This window comes from Rhinatrema bivittatum, chromosome 3, assembly GCF_901001135.1.
Source record: "Rhinatrema bivittatum chromosome 3, aRhiBiv1.1, whole genome shotgun sequence".
Lineage (NCBI taxonomy): Eukaryota > Metazoa > Chordata > Amphibia > Gymnophiona > Rhinatrematidae > Rhinatrema > Rhinatrema bivittatum.
The window spans coordinates 34,199,293-34,216,016 of NC_042617.1; the positions used below are offsets into that span (position 1 = coordinate 34,199,293).

The 16,724-nt window shown below is 44.0% G+C and overlaps 1 protein-coding gene across 2 annotated transcripts in view; it reads right to left on the reverse strand.

Moving 5' to 3' along the window:
* DNAH14 (dynein axonemal heavy chain 14) overlaps positions 1 to 16,724 on the reverse strand; it is a 461,040-nt gene that overhangs the window by 378,513 nt on the left and 65,803 nt on the right. For both annotated transcript variants that reach the window (XM_029593090.1, XM_029593089.1), the window contains exons 13-16: positions 11,157 to 11,484; positions 10,601 to 10,652; positions 10,374 to 10,471; positions 8,690 to 8,856 (exon numbers count right to left, since the gene is read on the reverse strand). In XM_029593090.1, coding sequence (XP_029448950.1) covers positions 8,690 to 8,856; positions 10,374 to 10,471; positions 10,601 to 10,652; positions 11,157 to 11,484 — 645 coding nt within the window. The remainder of the gene's footprint in view (positions 1 to 8,689; positions 8,857 to 10,373; positions 10,472 to 10,600; positions 10,653 to 11,156; positions 11,485 to 16,724) is intronic.

Consider the following 16,724-nt stretch of genomic DNA (forward strand, 5'->3'; position numbering starts at 1 on the left):
CCTTACATAGAACAATAGCAAAAAGGAAAACAAATATATATAACGTGAAAGGAGGAGCAATAAAACGGGTATGTTAGGCATAAATTATACCCTGTATAATACATAATACATAAACTATAATACAAGGTATAGAGAGGTTGGGAGTGGGAAAAATAAGGGTAACAATAAGGGGAGTATAGATGACAGGAGGGGGAGAGAGAGGTTTCTGGTGATTAAGAAATAACTTACTGGCTGTCAGGTATTATTCGTGGAGGGGGAAGAGAGTAGAGGGTAGGCCTGAAGGAACAACCATGTTTTTAATTTTTTTTTTAATTTAGGAGTGGAGGTCTCGGTGCGTAAGTCAGGGGGTAGGGAATTCCATAAGGTGGGACCAGCAAAGATCAGGCTTAATGCCTTTTTTTTTTTTTTTACCGGATAGGGTCCTAGGCTGAAGGTTTCAAGGGGTAAAGCCCCCTAGGTACCCAGTAAGAGCAAGGGGCAAACACTGTTGCTCTCTAACAGTAAGCAAAAGTTCAAGCACTTTCTTTTATTTTTTTTTGCTTAAAAGAGAAATTAAGTATAGTAAGTACTTGCTTGATCCAAGGTAAGACAGAAAGAGGGAGAAATGAGACTTTCCCAAACCATATAACTGTCTAGAGGGGAACCTCAGGTTCTGCTATCTGCATCTGCTGGAGACAGAGAAATACTGAAGAGACGCAGGGTAAGCACTGTCCTGATATAGGATACCCTTTCAGTTTTTCTCTGTCTCCATCTGCTGGACAGGAGGCTCAACCCACTGTCTGGACTGATCCAGGTACGTACAGGGAAAATATATTTACTTCATATATGCTGCTACCAATTGCAATATAGGTGAGTTTCCTACCAAAACCCCTACACACACACACACACACACACACACACACACACACACACATTTAGTGACATCATCACCCCATTCCCCATCAGGAATGGGAAATTTAACAAAACAACGAAAGCAAATTAGAACTGCTGATGTATTTTAGGGGATGAGACAAAGTAAGCAATAGGGATGTGCATTTGTTTCAAATGAATGCCAAAAAAGCAGTGAATAAGACTATTTTCTATTCATTCCGAATGGAACAAACCAAAAATAGCTTCTTATGAAAATACCCAAAACCTTTTGGCCATTTTCATATTTGTGGCATTTTAGGGAAAAAAAAGGGACCTTTGGTAGCCCTGGTTGGGCCTTCCTGTTTCCCTGTATCACCCAGACCAAAAAATGAATCCAGCCTGGCCAGAGGAGGGCCTGCCCGACCTGGTGGGGTCCTGACTCCCCCCTCCTCCCGTTTGTCCTGAGGCTGGGGAGCTCCCATCCTGGCATCGACTTACCCCCTTCCTGAAAGCAGAGTTGCTTGCCTGTAACAGGTGTTCTCACAGGACAGCAGGATGTTAGTCCTCACATATGGGTGACATCATCAGGATGGAGCCCAATCACAGAACACTTTCGTCAAAATTTCTGGAACTTTGACTGGCACCTACTGGGCATGCCCAGCATAGCACCAACCCTGCATCCAGCAGGGGTCCCCCTTCAGTCTCATCCGAGCTGACTTCAGTCAGTACCGAGCTGAGGATGCCCGAGCAATGCACCAACTGTACCCAAAGACGTGCAACAGGCACAACAACTGGGGTGGAATTTGGTAGAGGGCATCCTGAACCCTAATGGGTTGGCGGAAGGATGTTGGTACCTCAGTTCACAAATAAGTTGCGTAGCACAGACTGGCCGAAGATGGAATCTTGTCTGCCAGACTTGTCTAAACAATAATGGTCTGCGAAGGTGTGGAGAGAGCTCCAGATAGCAGCCTTACAGATGTCAGCAAGCGGCATCAAGCGTAGGTGCGCTACTGATGTTGCCATGGCCCTGATAGAGTGTGCCTTGACACTGTCTTGAAGCGGAATGCCTTTCTGCAGATAGCAAAAGGAAATACAGTCCGCTAACTAGGAGGAGAGAGTCTGCTTACCCACAGGTTTACCCAATTTGATGGAATCGAAGGAAACAAACAATTGAGTGGATTTCCTGTGGCCAGCTGTACGGTCTAGATAGAATGCTAGAGCACGTTTACAGTCAAGGGTATGCAGAGCCCGTTCTCCTGGATTTGAATGGGGCCTGGGAAAGAAGGTGGGTAGTATAATGTGAGTGATATGAAACTCCTATACTACCTTAGGCAAAAACTTAGGGTGAGTGCGGAGTACTACCCCTATCATGCAGAAGTTTAGTGTAAGACGGGTAGGTGACTAAGGCCTGTAACTCACTAACTCTGTGAGCGGATGTTATCGCCAAAAGAAAAATCACTTTCCAAGTAAGATAGCGGAGATCACAGGATTGGAGAGGCTCAAACGGTGGTTTCATGAGCCGCCCCAAAACCATGTTGAGGTCTAAGGAAGGGGCTGGAGGGCGCAGTGGAGGTTTACGGTGGAGCAAGCCCTTCAAAAGCGTGTTACAAGGGGTTGTACTGAAATACATTCCCGACACCTTTATGGAAGATGGCTACCGCACTGACATGTACCCTGATAGACGAAGTTTTGAGGCCTGACTCTGACAGGTGCCAGAGATAGACCAGAAACATCGGTGTGGAACAAGTGAAGGGACATGGAAGTACACCATACCGTAAACCTGTTCCACTTGTAACAATAAGACTGCCTTGTGGAAGGCTTTCGGGAAGCTACTAGGACACAGGAAACCGGCTCTGAAAGGTTAAGAGGTTGAAGTACTTAACCTTTCAACATCCAGGCAATCAGGGAGAGAGCCTGGAGGTTGGGGTGACAAAGGCAGCTGTTGTTCTGAGTGATCAGAAGCGGGTCCTTCCCCAGAGGAATGTGCCGGTGTACTGATAGGTCATGGAGAATTGGAAACCAGACCTGGCGTGGCCAATGAGGGGCTATCAGAATCATTAGCCCCTTGTCCCTTCGCAACTTCATGAGAGTCTTTGAAATGAGTGGAAGTGGAGGGTACGCATAAAGGAGACCGCTGGCCCACAAGAGGGAGAAAGCGTCTCTTGGCTACGGGTGTTGGCTGCGGGTATTGGCTGCGAAGTTCCCTACTTTGCGGTTGTGAATTGACACAAAGAGGTCTATGTGAGGGTAACCCCAATGCTGGAATATTGAGTCCGCTACAGTGGGGTAGAGGGACCACTCGTGCAGTTGCAAAGTACGACTCAGCTTGTCTGCCAATACATTGTCCACTCCCGGCAAGTAGGTGGCCCTGAGGTACATCGAGTGGGAAAGGGCTGCCACCCATATCTTTGCAGCTTCCTGACACAGAAGGTAGGAGCTGTTTCCCCTTGCTTGTTGATGTACCACATGGCCAACTGGTTGTCTGTTTGAATCAGGATGACCTGGTTGGAAAGGTGATCCTGAAAAGCCCTGAGAGCATATCTGATTGCATGAAGCTCCAGAAAATGTATTTGGTGTTTGTTTCCTCTGGAGACCAAATGCCCTGAGTTTGGAGGTTTCCAACATGTGCACCCCAGCCGGGGCTGGAAGCATCTGTTGTCAAGGTTATTTGAGGTTCTGGAACCTGAAATGGAAGGCTTTGTAGCAGATTGAATTGATCTGTCCACAAGGCCAGCGATAATTGGAGCTGTTTGATGATGTGGACAATGGTGGACATTGGCTGAGAAGACTGAATCCACTACGATTTTAGAGTCCACTGCATTACTCTCATGGCAAGGCAAGCCATGGGCGTGACATGCACCGAGGATGCCATATGACCCAGTAAGACCAGAAAATGACGTGCAGTTGAATGTTGTCGAGACTGCAGTCGATGGGCCAGAGAAGCGAGAGTGAAAGCCCGATCCCGAAGTAGGAAGGCTTTCGCTTTTGGAGTGTCCAAGTTGGCCCCTATGAATGACAGGGTTTGCGAAGGAACTAGCCTGGATTTTGGATAGTTTACGAGAAACCCTAGGGAGATCAGGGTATGCAAAGTGAGACGTAGGGACTTCAGTGCAGTTTGCTGAGTGGGAGCCCTGATCAACCAATCATCGAGATAGAGGTAGACGTGGACACTTTAACTCCTGAGAAAGGCAGCTACCACTATGAGGCACTTGGTGAAGACTCGTGGGGCAGATGCTAGGCCGAATGATAACACTCAATATTGAAAGTATTTTGGGCCTACTAGGAACCGCAGGAATCTGCGATGTGACGGAGTAATTGAAATGTGTGTGTAGGCGTCCTGGAGGTCTAGAGAGCAGAGCCAGTCTTCCCTTTGGAGAAGGGGAGAAGAGAACCCAAGGTCACCATCTTGAACTTTTCTCTTCGTAGGTATTTGTTTAAGGTGCAAAGATCCAGTATTGGGCGAACATCACCTGACTTTTTTGGTACCAGAAAATACCGGGAATAGAACCCCTGCCCCTGTTGGGAGAGGGGCACTGGTTCTATTGCTCGGAACTGGAGGAGGAGGAGGAAGACCTCCTGCTCCAGGAGTGATGAGTGGTCGGATGTTCCCCATGTCAGCCGAGGTAGGGAATCCGATGGAACAGAGAGAAAGTTGAGGTGGTAACCTTGAGTTACTACAGCGAGTACCCACTGATCTGTGGTGACTGTGTGCCAAGGTTTGGATAAGTGGCACAACCGGCCTCCGACGGGAATAGCTGGAAGTGGAGGCTGGGTACTACTCTCTAGGAAGGAGTCAAAAGCCAGATGCTGGACCTGGCTGGAGGGCTGGCTGTGACTTCAGTACTCGAGGTTGCCTGGGTTGGCTTTTTTGGTAAGGCTTAGAAGGCCGACCCCTGGACGCCGGGGGATAGTATCTCCTTTGCCAGTAGACTTGTCTCTTGGAGTCTCTCCTAAAGGATCTTTTGGAAGAGGAAGAGAGATCAGAAGGCAATAAGGAGAGCTGGTGCAGAGTCTCTTGGTGGTCCTTGAGTTGCACCACTGCTTCTTGAATCTTTTCTCTAAAAAGATTATCCCCAGCATAGGGCAAGTCAGCTAACCTGTCCTGTACTTCTGGTCTGAGGTCTGATGACTTTAGCCAGGCCCATCTCCTCGTACTAATTCCTGCCACCAAAACTCTGGAGGCGGTGTCGAAGATGTCATATGCACACCATACTTCATGTCTGGCAGCATCTAGGCCTTTTTGTTCTAGGGCATGAAGCTGGTCCTGGAATTGCAGAGGTAAGGCTTCAGCAAATTCCTGAATCTTTGTGAACAGGGCCCTGTTGTATTGGGACATGTACAATTGATAGGAAGCAATGCGAGAGATCAGCATTGAGCCATGGAATACACGTCTTCCAAATGTATCCAGGAATTTTTGTTCCTTTCCTGGAGGAATGGAAGAATGAGGTTTGGAGCATCGTGCCCTCTTCTGGGCTGACTCCACAACCACTGACTGATGATCTAATTGAGTTCTCTGGAAGCCAGACTGAACTAAGTAGGTGGCATCTGCCTTACGGTTGACAGGTGCCACAGAGCGAGGGTGCTCCCAATTTCTCTTCTAAAGGTCCAGAAGGATTTCATGAATAGGGATAGACATGATTTCCTTTGGAGCATCGAGAAACTGAAGAAGCTCCAGCATCTGATACCTAGAGTCCTAGAGTCTAGAGGCCTAGAGTCCTAGAGTCAGTCTGAAGCTGGAATGGAACCGTTTCAGACATTTCCTTTACAAAGTTGATAAAGGATAAGTCCTCTGGAGGAGAACGCTTCCTTTCATCAGGAGGAGAGGGCTGTGAAGAAAGATCATCAGTATCATGGGATGAATCATCGGACCAAGGATTGTAAGGCTCATCACCAGCTCCCATATGTTCATCAGAAGGGAGTAACGGTGTTATCCCGGAAGGCCCGGGCCTAGGCATCGATGGCCTCAGAGGCGGAATGGAAGGCATCGATGGAATCGGCGACATCGATGGCAGCACTCCTGAGAGCGGAATGGAGATCGGTGTTTCTTCTTCTTCTTCCGATGACAAGGGTATCGGTGAGGAAGGAATCGGGGCCATCGGTTCCCTCGGATCCACCAGTGGAAGGGCATCGATTAACGGATCCATTCTTGCCAATAGCGGTGCAAGCGCCTTGGGTATCGGATCGGTGGCTGGCTTGGGAACCGGCACCGGCATGGATGGAGGTTTGAACCCCTGGAGTACTTTACCGATGGCCTCTTGGATCATCCGATCCAATTCCTCTTGGAAACCTGAGGCATGGATACCCGGTTCCAGAGTAGGAGGTAGCACTGGCGTAGCCGGAGGGTCCACCGGTGAAAGTGGAGTCGCAGCTCCCGGCACCTGTCCAGGTGGGGAACGCCTCAGTGACGCAGAAACAGAAGAGGATGGGGCCTTTTCTATACGGGACTTCTTTGTCGGTGGCTCAGACAACGGCGATGCTGAGGGCTTGCCTGTATCGGTGGCCTGAGTTTCCGATGGCGGTGTTGATGTTTTTCTCGATGTTCTCCTCGGTCTTTTTCCTGAGGAGGAACAGAGGGGGTCGACACCCGCGGAATCGTCGAAGCAGGTCGGGCAGCAGCAGTTTTCCAGTGCTAGCGTGAAGTCGATGGTACTGGTTCGGACGACGTTGAAGCTATCGATGGAGTCGGGGTTTTTAACCGAAAGAGAAGTTCCATCTTCTCCAGCCTAGCCTTGCAACCCTTTGGTGTCATTTGGGCACATTTGGTGCAAGTAAGGACATCATGGTCAGACCCCAAACACATCACACAGACCGTGTGAGGGTCAGTGATGGACATTGTTCGAGTGCAGAAGGGGCACCGACGGAAACCCGACTCCATGGCCTTGACAAAAATTTAGTCGCGGTGCGGTCAATGGCCGGTAGGCCTCAAGGGAAAAACTCGACGGGAATCGACCGCAAGCCGGTAAAAAACTTACCATTCGACCACGGAGCAAAGATATCGATAAGGGGACCCCTGTGGGGTATAATTTTGAAATTTTTTGAAAATGTTCCGTGAGGAAAAATTCCTGTCAGGAATCTCTGAAGAGCTCTTTAACCCGCGTGGCTACTGCTGCGTGGAAAAAAGAAGACTGAAGGGGGACCCCTGCTGGATGTAGGATTGGTGCTATGCTGGGCATGCCCAGTAGGTGCCAGTCAAAGTTCTAGAAACTTTGACAAAAGTGTTCCATGATTGGGCTCCATCCTGATGATGTCACCCATATGTGAGGACTAACATCCTGCTTGTCCTGTGAGAATCATTGTTCAAAAAGGGCAGAAGCGATGTTTCTATCCGGGTCCCAGTGCTTTAAAAATGGCGCTGTCCGCTTGGAGGACACCACCATAATAATGATGGCAGAAAATAACCAAATGGCCCATCCAATCCACCAGCAACTTTCTTAAGGTAGTATATGCCACTCTGTGCGGGCCACTCCCATGTTTCTCTTGAGGGCGATAACTGTTGCTCCATGCAGTTATCCCCAACCCTTATGATAGCCCATAAAAGTTGCAGCTAGCAGCATTTTTTACTGGGTGATGAGCTTTCTTGAAAATTCAGACAGTGCTGCTTGATGTGCTTTGCTTATGGACTAGGCTGTGCTTTTTCCCTTATGTCTGCGAACCATTACCCCTTGACACCTTCCTCCAATGCAGACAGTGCCATTTTGATCGATGTTCATATAAACGTACAGTCCTGCATTGGGGCCTGCTCCAGGCAAGCGCTGGCATGGGCAGGTCCCTGCCTGGCTCTGGTCAGGCCCTGGTGCCCTGGCAGGACCAGATGAGTTTTTTGGCCCGGGCGTCGCAGGGGCCCAGGGAGACCCATCCAAGGCTGCTGGAGGCCTGTTTATTTTTTAATTGGTTCATGTTTTTTTGTTTTGGGGTTTTTTCATGTTAAATGTATATGTGTGTGTGTGTGTATGCGAGTGCGAGCGTGCGTGTGTTATAAGCCAAAAAGGTTGACATTCCTCTTGTCTTAACAGAAATGTTAATATTACAAATCCATTCACATGATTAAAAATATAAGTTTTTATCAACTAACATTTTTATTAATATGGAAAAAATGTTCTTTATATATCAAAATTAGTTCAAAAACATTATATACAAAATATTCCCAATATATTATGCCCAAACGAATATTTTTCTAAAAAACATACCAACATCCATACTCACACACCCACACAACTGAAATGACCCTTAAATCCATTACGTCCAATATTTGCCCACCAAGGATTTAACAGTCAAATTAAAAAAAAAAACCAAAACCATCCCATGTGGAGACAATGATCTTCTAAGGATATTCTTGAAAGGACATCCAAAGATGTAAATGTGCTGCGTTGGAGTAATAACACTTTTAACACATTCTTAAACCCCCAAACAGGGCACAGTTAAATTGATGTTGTTAATCAGTTATTAGACCCCCCCACCCACCCAATTCACTCCCACATTACATCAGGCCAAAAGCATCCCGGTCTCCTGGCACTGTTCAGAGGTCAATGTTTCATCCAGGAGAAAGTTTAATAAACTGAGTTTCACTGGCATTACAGAAACTAAAAATGGTTTTGCTAAAGAGCAGAGAGGGAAGAAATTCAGTAATTGTGCTAAATGCAACAAATTCAGCATCATTTCTTGGCTGGCAAGGTACAGTAACGCTGACATTTTGTTCTGAAAATATTTTGCCCTGTTTTTATGTCTCTTCCACACTACAAGTTTCGGTTTATTAATTAAACACATGGAGAATGGATTATAAGTAGGTGACAGAAATGTCTTTTTTTGACATCTTAATGGTGATGACCAGTACTGTACGTACATTGCTCTGGTAGTCTGCATCCATTCCAAGCAGTAGGTCAATATTTGGCCACGGTGTTCGGCTGCAATTCTTCACTATTTCCACATCCTCGTCAGATGTCACACTATTAGTCGGCAAAGAGAGAAACCTGGAAAGGCGACGCTCTTGACTAAATGCAACAAGCTGAGCTAAGAAAACATAAGTAAAAGTTAGTTTTTCTGAAAAACTTCAAATATCCCATTGGATAATAATATAGTGGCCCAATAATCGCAAAAATATCCGACCCAATGCAAGTACGATATTCACGAGCTGCTTCACGTGCAATGCAGTTCATGAATTTTAGAAAGGATTAACATGGATCGTGACAAGCCTCGCAATCCACGTAAAGCCAGAGAAAGTTAACTGTGCCTCAAGAAGTGCAGTTAGCTTTCTCCCCAGGAGCACATCGACGGGATGACATGCCTGCCAATGCTCTCAGGGTTACCTTCTAATCCCTACGGGGCAGCTAGTCCTATAACATCCTTGAATCCCCTACAGATGCCAAAACAGAACACTCCCCCCTCCCCCAGATTAAAGCAGAGTTGCCCCCAACCAATAGTAGCCATACCCCTGGCTACCAAAGAACAACTCCTGGCTCTATGCATCACCCCATACCCAATACACAAATTATTGCAACCCTCCCATTTACTGGCCAACTCCTATGCCCCTTCCCCCAGAACCTGCTGGAGCCCCCCTGGATTTTAATGGAGCAGGAGCGATGTCCAGTCATGCCTACCCTGCCAGCAGCATAATCCAGGGGTTCTCAAGCCAGTCCTCAGGGCACACCCAGCCACTCAGGTTTTCAGAATATCCACAATAAATATGCATTAGATCTGCACACAGCAAAGGCAGTGCATGCAAACCTCTGATATGGCCTTGTCCACCCTTAGTGCCCCTTTTGCATGCAACCACTCATACCAAAACGCAGTTCCCATGCATTCTACACTCACAACAAATTCGAATTTCATAACTAGTATGTGGGATTGCTATTTCTGAACCCTGTTTCCATTTTCTGGCTCAGTCACCTGGAAGGTTGAAAACTCTCTGCAAAGTCATTGTTCATGATTATCCTGTAATTAATCTCACATATAATCTTCCAGGTTTCGGAATCTTCTTTGTGAGGATAGTCTTGTAATACACAAAAAAAAGAAGTTCCCATGCCAACCTTTTCCTGTGCCTCTCCTATAATCATTCTCCAGCCAAGCAGAGCGTACACCAGTCACAGACTTTTGGGGTTTCTAGCCTTTATCAAACAGCAGATTTCACTTTGGAAGCGTAACTGCCCACTTTCACCAATAATCTTCAGTTGTAGATATCAGAAAAACAACTATTGTAAATACAGATATCTCTGTTCTGTGTGTCTCTGTAAAGACTGTGCATTTGTTCTTTTGAATTAAGCCTTCAAATTATGTGCTGTTAGGGAAATGTTAAATGCCGTGATTTCTGCAGCATGTCAGTTCTGAAATATTGCAGATCGCTGGCATTCCCTCTGGATCGGGAGGGACTGGCATTTGAGAATCATCTCCGTTTTCCAAATTCAAAAACGTTTGCTTTTTTATTTTTATTTTTTTTCATCCAAGCTTTTTGCCTTTCATTAGTAGATCATTATAATAAGTGCATGCCTCCATGGAAAAAAAAACAAGTTAAAGCATCCTAGAGCTCATACCAACAGTGTGCTCAAGTCCATCCACGATGCCCTGCATCTGTAGATTAAACTCTGTTCTGGAAGGAGAGAGGCGAACACTCGAAGATAATCCCAAAGGACTGGAAGACAAAGCAACGCACAGGTAAAATAAACAGAATGCACGCCACATTTAAGTGGACGGTTCTGTCACATTTTATTCTCTCCAGGTAACTACATTTTGCTGTATGCCACAAACTTCAGTAGCCTACCCATCAGATGTTTGTTCCTCTTCATCACCTGATCCATCGGAGACTGCTGTGTCTGGTCAAGAAGATACATAATATAATATTCGTTTATGTAAAAAACGAGAGTAAAGGCAGGGCATGCTGCCAAAAAATAATATATAAAGCATTAAACAGAAGAAAAATTATGAATCAAGTGTTAAAAATGAATATTAACATAACATCCAGTACACGCCGTGTGACTGTGATAGGGAAGTGTTTGAAAAACACTTGATCTTGAAATTAAGGGCAGTGCTTACTGCAAACTAATAAATCCTGTACAATCACACATGTCAACGACCATTGTGCTTTTGGAATAAAACCGGCTGTACTAAATTAACGTTTTAAAACAGAATGTAGAGATTTACAATTAAAAAAAAAAATATATATATATATATATATATATATATATATATATATATACACACACACAATATAAGCTACTTCATGTCAGGTGGATTTTACATTTGATTTTGCAGTATATTTTACAGTTTCAGAAAAAATAATCCATCTCCTCACACCCAGCGGATGTGATTGGCCTTACCAGACAGATCGTTGTTGTCTCGGCTGCTGGATTCGGACGTCACTTTTTTCTTCCCGTTTTCTGACATCATCTCGTGTGCCCTACTGCCGGGGCTGCCAGTCCATTTTGTGAGAACATCTCCTTTTTCCATCCCTTGAGTCTGACGCTTTGCTGAGGTCACGGGGGAGTAGCACCCACTGCCTGGCACGACTGAGGCCTCCGGAGCAGCAGCCCGACAGCTGTCTCGGGTAGCATCACACTTCTCACTAAATCGCAAAGCTACATTTACTTCAAACACTGGCGCCTGCTTTTCCTTTACTTCTCTTTGCCTTCTGATGTCCATCAATGCCTACATTTGGTAGATTTAAAAAAAAAAAAAATTTGTGAAGGCGGTACATCAGGATCTATTCGAAGCCTGCCTGGCGTTTGACATTGGGGAGTGTGATTTTCAAACAGCTCCCGGAGGGCTATAGTCTATGGATATTAAGTACCCACAGACTTTCGCTTGCATGAAAATTTGGAGGTTGTCCCAGAATGCGCGTAGGCATATGTGCAGGACGTGACTTCGGCTCCCCAACAAATGTTCCTTTCTATGCGTGCATTTCTACGCATATTTTAGAAAACTGAGATTATACGCAAAAATGCTTTCCCTGCCCCCAACTCTACTCCCTGGATGCCCCCGTGCGTGCGGGGAATAGTATGAGTTTAATCGAGTTCCCAGTGCACACGCTTTCCCCAGATAATTTTCAAAAGCCAATTTACATGCATAAAACCGGAGTTTATGCACATAAATCCTTATGTCTCTCATGGCTCTATCACACATAAATCTACTGACATATCTAGCCCAAAATTATATCTTAATGATTTGAATGATTTTTTCAAAGACAATATGATTGCCATGAATCCACTAAAATAAAAAACAAAAAAACAAAGTTTTGGCAATTTTATTTATGTTCTGCCAATGGCACCAAAATGTCAGAGGTAAGATTTGACCTCTGTGCATTATGGGATAACTTTGTTTTTTTTGAAACAAACTTGCCTCAGTCTGCAAGACACAATAAGGATCACTGAACTTTTATCTCCAATGAGTTTTAGGGTTTTGAACACCATGGGCATCAGTAGATTGACATATAAATGTTTGGCTTCCCAGGCATTTTCCGACAAGGCGGCCAGAATTTCTCTTGTAGTAGCTAATTTGGATGGGCATTTCAAAAGCAAACTCATAGCCCTATGAAAAATCTGAGTAGCCACTGGCTGGAGGAGATTGGAGGCTAACTGTTTATAACCGTAGCCTCCCTCCGACTGTGGATACTCTGGAAGCTGGAGTGGGATACTCGCCCTAACTTCTGGATCCATTTCTGAGTCTCAGGGCAGGATTTGGGGGCCTAGCTCTTCCACTTTTATTTTTTTTGTGGGGGGCAGGGCACAGTGTTCTGCTGTTTCTGGGAAGTACTGCAGGAAGACATGATGTGAAAATAAGACTTTGTCTGGTGGAACTTCACACGGGCCAAAGGAAAAGAGGTAGATGAAGGAGAGAGTGAGGGGAGAAAATTTAAAGTGCTCTAAATCTTGTTGACTTTGGTGAAGGTCTCGCTCACAATGTCTTTGAACACATTTTTTGAGCAAGGCAGGTCCTTGAGGCAGTGCTGAACCTGCGGTTGGAGAACACAAGACCCAAAGTTATTGGCATCAATCACAGCAGTGGTGCTTCTAATAGAGTAAAGCTTCATGAGATGAGGTGAGAGAGGCTCTAATATCTTAACAACATCTTTCAGGAAATGGAAAAGGGATCCGAATGAAGAAAACAGAAAACAGCATAAGCACTGGCAGATCACATGCAAAGCATTGATAAGGAAGGCAATGAGAGAATTTTAAAAGAAGCATGCTGTGGACGCAAAACTCATAATAAAAACTTTTTCAAATACATTCGAGGTAAAAAGACTGCAAGAGAGTCAGTTATACCATTAGATATTCAAGAGGTAAAGGGGCACTTAGGGATGACAAAGCCATAGCAGAAAGACTAAATGAGTCCTCTGCTTCAGTATTCACTGAGGAAGATGTAAGAGATACACTCATGCCAGAAATGATATTCAAAGGTTATACAATATGTTATACAATATGTTATATGTTATACAATATGTTATACAATATGTTACTCAAAAAAGTTCTTTGTTATATGTAATTGCCCACAAGCAAGCTTATTCAACTGTTCTCTGTAAACCGATTTGATTTACATATAATGTAAGAAGATCGGTATATAAAAACCATAAATAAATAAATAAATAAATAAATAAATAAATGATTCAGAACTGAAACAAATCTCAGTGAACCTGGAAGATGTAGTAGGGGAAATTGACAAATTAAAGACTAGCAAATGACCTGGACCAGATGGTATACATCCCAGAGTGCTGAAAGAACTGAGAAATGAAATTGTGGACCTGCAATTGGAAATTTGTAAACTATCAGTAACATCATCTGTAGTACCTGAAAACTGGATGGTTGCCAATGTAAAGCCAATTTTTAAAAAGGGATTAAGGGGTAATCCAGGAAACTACAAACCAATGAGTCTAACCACTGTGCCAAGCAAAATGGTAGAAAATATCAAAAAGAACAAAATTGCTGAACATATAGATAAGCAAAATTTAATGGGACAAAGCCAACATGGATTTAACCAAAGGAAGTCTTGCCTCACAAATTTGCTACATTTTTTTTGAGGGTGTAAATAAACATGTGGATAAAGATGAGCCAGTTGATATAGTGTATCTGGATTTCCAGAAAGCATTTGACAAAGTCCCTCATGAGAGACTTCTTAGGAAATTAAAAAGCCATGGGCAGTGTCCTACTGTGGATTGCAATCTAAAATATAGAAAACAGAAAATAGGGCAAAATGGTAAATTTTCCCAGTGGAAAAAAGTGAATAGTGGAGTGCCCCAGGGATCAGTTCTGGGACCACTACTTGTTAATATATTTATAAATGATCTGGAAATGGGAATAAGTGAAGTGGTCAAATTTGCAGATGACACAAAATTATTCAAAGTTGTTAAATCACAAGAGGATTTGGGAAAACACAATAGGACCTTGCAAAACTGGAAGACTGGGCATGCAAATGGCAAATGAAATTTAATGTGGATAAGTGCAAAGTAATGCACTTAGGGAAAAGTAACCCAAATTATAGCTACAAAATGCAAAGTTCCATCTTAGGAGTCAGCACTCAGGAAAAGGATCTAGAAGTCATCATTGAAAATACTTTGAAGGAGGGTGGAGCCAAGATGGTGGCGGTGTAGCGGCACTGCTTCGACGCTGTCCATTTCCTACATAACTGCGATTGTTTCTTCAGACTGTGAGAGCCGCTGAATTATGCCCCCGAAAAGGAAAGGTCGGGTCCGCGTTTATCCTGCAGCGCCATCCCTTCCAACCGGACAGCGCACGATAACAGAGTTGGCTGCAAACTATTCGAGAGTGGAGGTGACGCGCTCCGCGGAGGTGACCACGGGAGGAGCTGTGGTAGACCCTGGAGAAACCAGCTTGAGCCCTCCAGACTCCAGGACGCCTCCGGTGCCTGACCCCAGAGATTCATCGAGTCCGGTGAGTGCTGTATCGGCCCCGGCAGAGCAGTTGGGTGCAGCTACAGGAACCACCGCAGGAAATGGGAGAGAAAACGCAGGCCTGGAGGGGACAGGAGAAGGGATGGCAGGCTGCCGATGGCAAATTTAAACTTGGACTTTGTTTCCACTTTGAATGCCTTCAATGGCGAAGACTTCTTAAAGTTTGAGCCTGAAGCAGGGAATGCCTTATTCCTTAAACCTGAGATTGTGTCCATGGACGCTCTCTGGGACCTGATGAACAGAATGGGGATGGCATTATTTAAATTTGCACAACAGCAGGCAAATGTGTCCTCAAAAATTGGAAGTTTTACACATGAATATAATGCAAAATACTTGGAACAACAACAAAAGATTCAGAGACTGGAAGAACAAGTAAAAGAAGTCTCAAGATGTGCGAGCAGCTTTGATGAAAGACCGTATCACCACTAACAGGAAATTGGAACAGCTGGAAAATAAATCAAGGAATTTAAACCTTAGGTTTCTAAATTTCCCGAAGGCGAACAACCGAGAACAACTTTGAGGAAATACATGGTGGATATTCTGAAGACAGCTCCTGAGAAGATTCCCACTTTGAATAAAGTGTATTTCATGCCTCATGCAAGGCCTAGACGAGAAGAAGCTGCTCCGGTACTTAATCTGGCAAATTTAACAACTTTTCTAGAGACTTCAACTTCTGAAATAATAGAGAGGTCTACTCTCTTGGTTTCTTTTATTTATTCACAAGATCTCAGTCTAATAATGAGGAATTATTTCTTAAATATGAGGGCAGAATTCATGGGTAAAGCTGTGCAGGTCTTCCCTGATTTGGCCCAAGCTACTCAGGAAAGAAGGAGGGGCTTCCTGTCAATGCGACAGGAAGCCCGTTCAATGGGAGCGAGCTTTATACTCAGGTACCCGTGTCGATGTATACTAAAGCTAGATAATATTACCTATGGTTTTTTTGTACCTAAACAAATGAAAGTTTTGCTGGAAAATGGAAAAAGATTACTCCCCAATCCTTCAGTCCAGGATGCTTCTACTGTGGAGTCATAAAAAAAAAGAATAGTTGTTAAACGCTAAGTTATTCTTTTTAGAATTTTCTGTAAAAGATTATCTCCTCATATGTCCTGGCAGTAAACCCTCCTCTCTTCATATTTGGGGTCAAGTTAACTGATATTGCTATTCTTTTGTAATACAACTGTGAAAGTTGTGAGATAAAGCTGATTTTTTTTCTTGTTTCTGTACAAAGTGATTATCCTTTGTAAATTTTGTTTAAATTAATAAAGATAAAATTAAAAAAAAAAAAAGAAAAAAGAAAATACTTTGAAATCTTCTGCTCAGTGTACAACATCAGCCAAGAAAGCTAATAGAATGCTAGGGATTATTAGGAAAGGAATGGAGAATAAAACAGAGAATATCATAACGTCTTTGTATCGCTTCATGGTGCGACCTCATCTTGAGTACTGTGTGCAGTTCTGCTCACCACATCTCAAAAAAAATTTAGAAGAATTAGAAAAGGTACAAAGAAGGGTGACCGAAATGATAAAGGGAATGGAACAATTCCTCTATGAAGAAAGGCTAAAGAGGTTAGGACTCTTCAGCTTGGAGAAGAGAAGGCTGAGAGGAGATATAATAGAGGTCTATAAAATAATAACTGGAATGGAACAAGTAAACGTCAATCAGTTTTTTACTCTTTTGAAAAGTACAAAAACCAGGGGATATACAATGAAGTTACTAGTTAATACATTTAAAACTAATAAGAGAAAATATTTTTTTACTCAGCACATAATTAAGCTCTGGAATTCATTGCCAGAGGATGTGGTGAAAGATTTTAGTGTAGGTGCATTTAAAAAAGATTTGGACCAGTTCCCGGAGGAAAAATCCATTAACCATTAGTAAGGTAGAGTTGCAGAAATCTATTGCTTATTCTTGGGATCCTGCCAGGAACTTGTGATCTGGATTGGCCACTCTTGGAAATAGGATACTGGGCTTGATGGACCTTTGG